Source organism: Penaeus monodon, chromosome 23, assembly GCF_015228065.2.
Source record: "Penaeus monodon isolate SGIC_2016 chromosome 23, NSTDA_Pmon_1, whole genome shotgun sequence".
Classification (NCBI taxonomy): domain Eukaryota; kingdom Metazoa; phylum Arthropoda; class Malacostraca; order Decapoda; family Penaeidae; genus Penaeus; species Penaeus monodon.
This window is the reverse complement of record NC_051408.1, coordinates 14,461,553-14,462,368: the sequence shown is the minus strand read 5'-3', so window position 1 is coordinate 14,462,368 and position 816 is coordinate 14,461,553. Positions and strand designations below refer to the sequence as shown.

General features: G+C 33.9%; 1 protein-coding gene across 1 annotated transcript in view; it reads right to left on the bottom strand.

Annotated features, from left to right (window-relative positions):
- The window catches only part of LOC119587799 (conserved oligomeric Golgi complex subunit 6-like), a gene marked incomplete at its 5' end in the record, with an annotated part of 13,578 nt that extends 13,027 nt beyond the window's left edge, over window positions 1-551 (bottom strand). Inside the window, 1 exon segment of the mRNA XM_037936497.1 lies at window positions 374-551. Within this exon segment, the coding sequence (XP_037792425.1) occupies window positions 374-538 (165 nt within the window).
- Between the last annotated feature and the right edge of the window lie 265 nt (window positions 552-816).

Sequence of the window (816 nt, the reverse complement as noted above, 5' to 3'; positions counted from 1 at the left end):
GATAATTTTTATTTATTAAAATATAAAATAGGGGTTATACTTATACACATACAATATTTAAAAGTTCAATTCTTACATAAATAACATACTGAAGGAATAAAAGAGGCTCTGAATATGTATTATTTAAATGAAAAATATGAATATGTTAGGACATATACACTGTATCATAGGTATGTGTTGCACAGAAAACTTTGACACAGACCCTGTGACACCCTGACTAAAAGGGTTAGAGCAAATTCCATAACATATGAGAACTCCATTTAATCAGATATAAACCTAATCTGCTAACCCTATTTATTTTTTACTATGTTACTATAACCTCAGTTACTTAACTCATGCATGGCTACTATTCCTAATACATTTATCATCTCACCTGTAGTAAAAATTTAGTGTTGTTTCTGATCTTCTGGGTTTTGTCAAGCACAGTGAAGAACTCTTGCGTTATGGGAGCTTCCCTGGATGAACCTTTGATTATCAACACTTCCTCTGGTGTCAGCTGGAATGTCTTGACAAAAGCCAGAGCAACTTCCTCTTGCATGCGTAACTTTTGACTGGAAATATAAGGTTGAAAGGATGATCTTCCACTTCTAGGAAATGCAAAGAAAAAACAAAGGCAAAGGTTTAAATATATTTCTTTCACTATTTAGGAATCAAAGCAATGACAAAGGCCATTCAGTGTAAGTTCTAGTGGGCTTTTTGTGACTAAGAAAAGGACCTTCATGGGCACACAGATGTCTTTGCTTTTCGACTCCATATCCTTGTTACACATGTACATCCCCGATACATTTTTTCACCCATACATCATCAATATGTTCT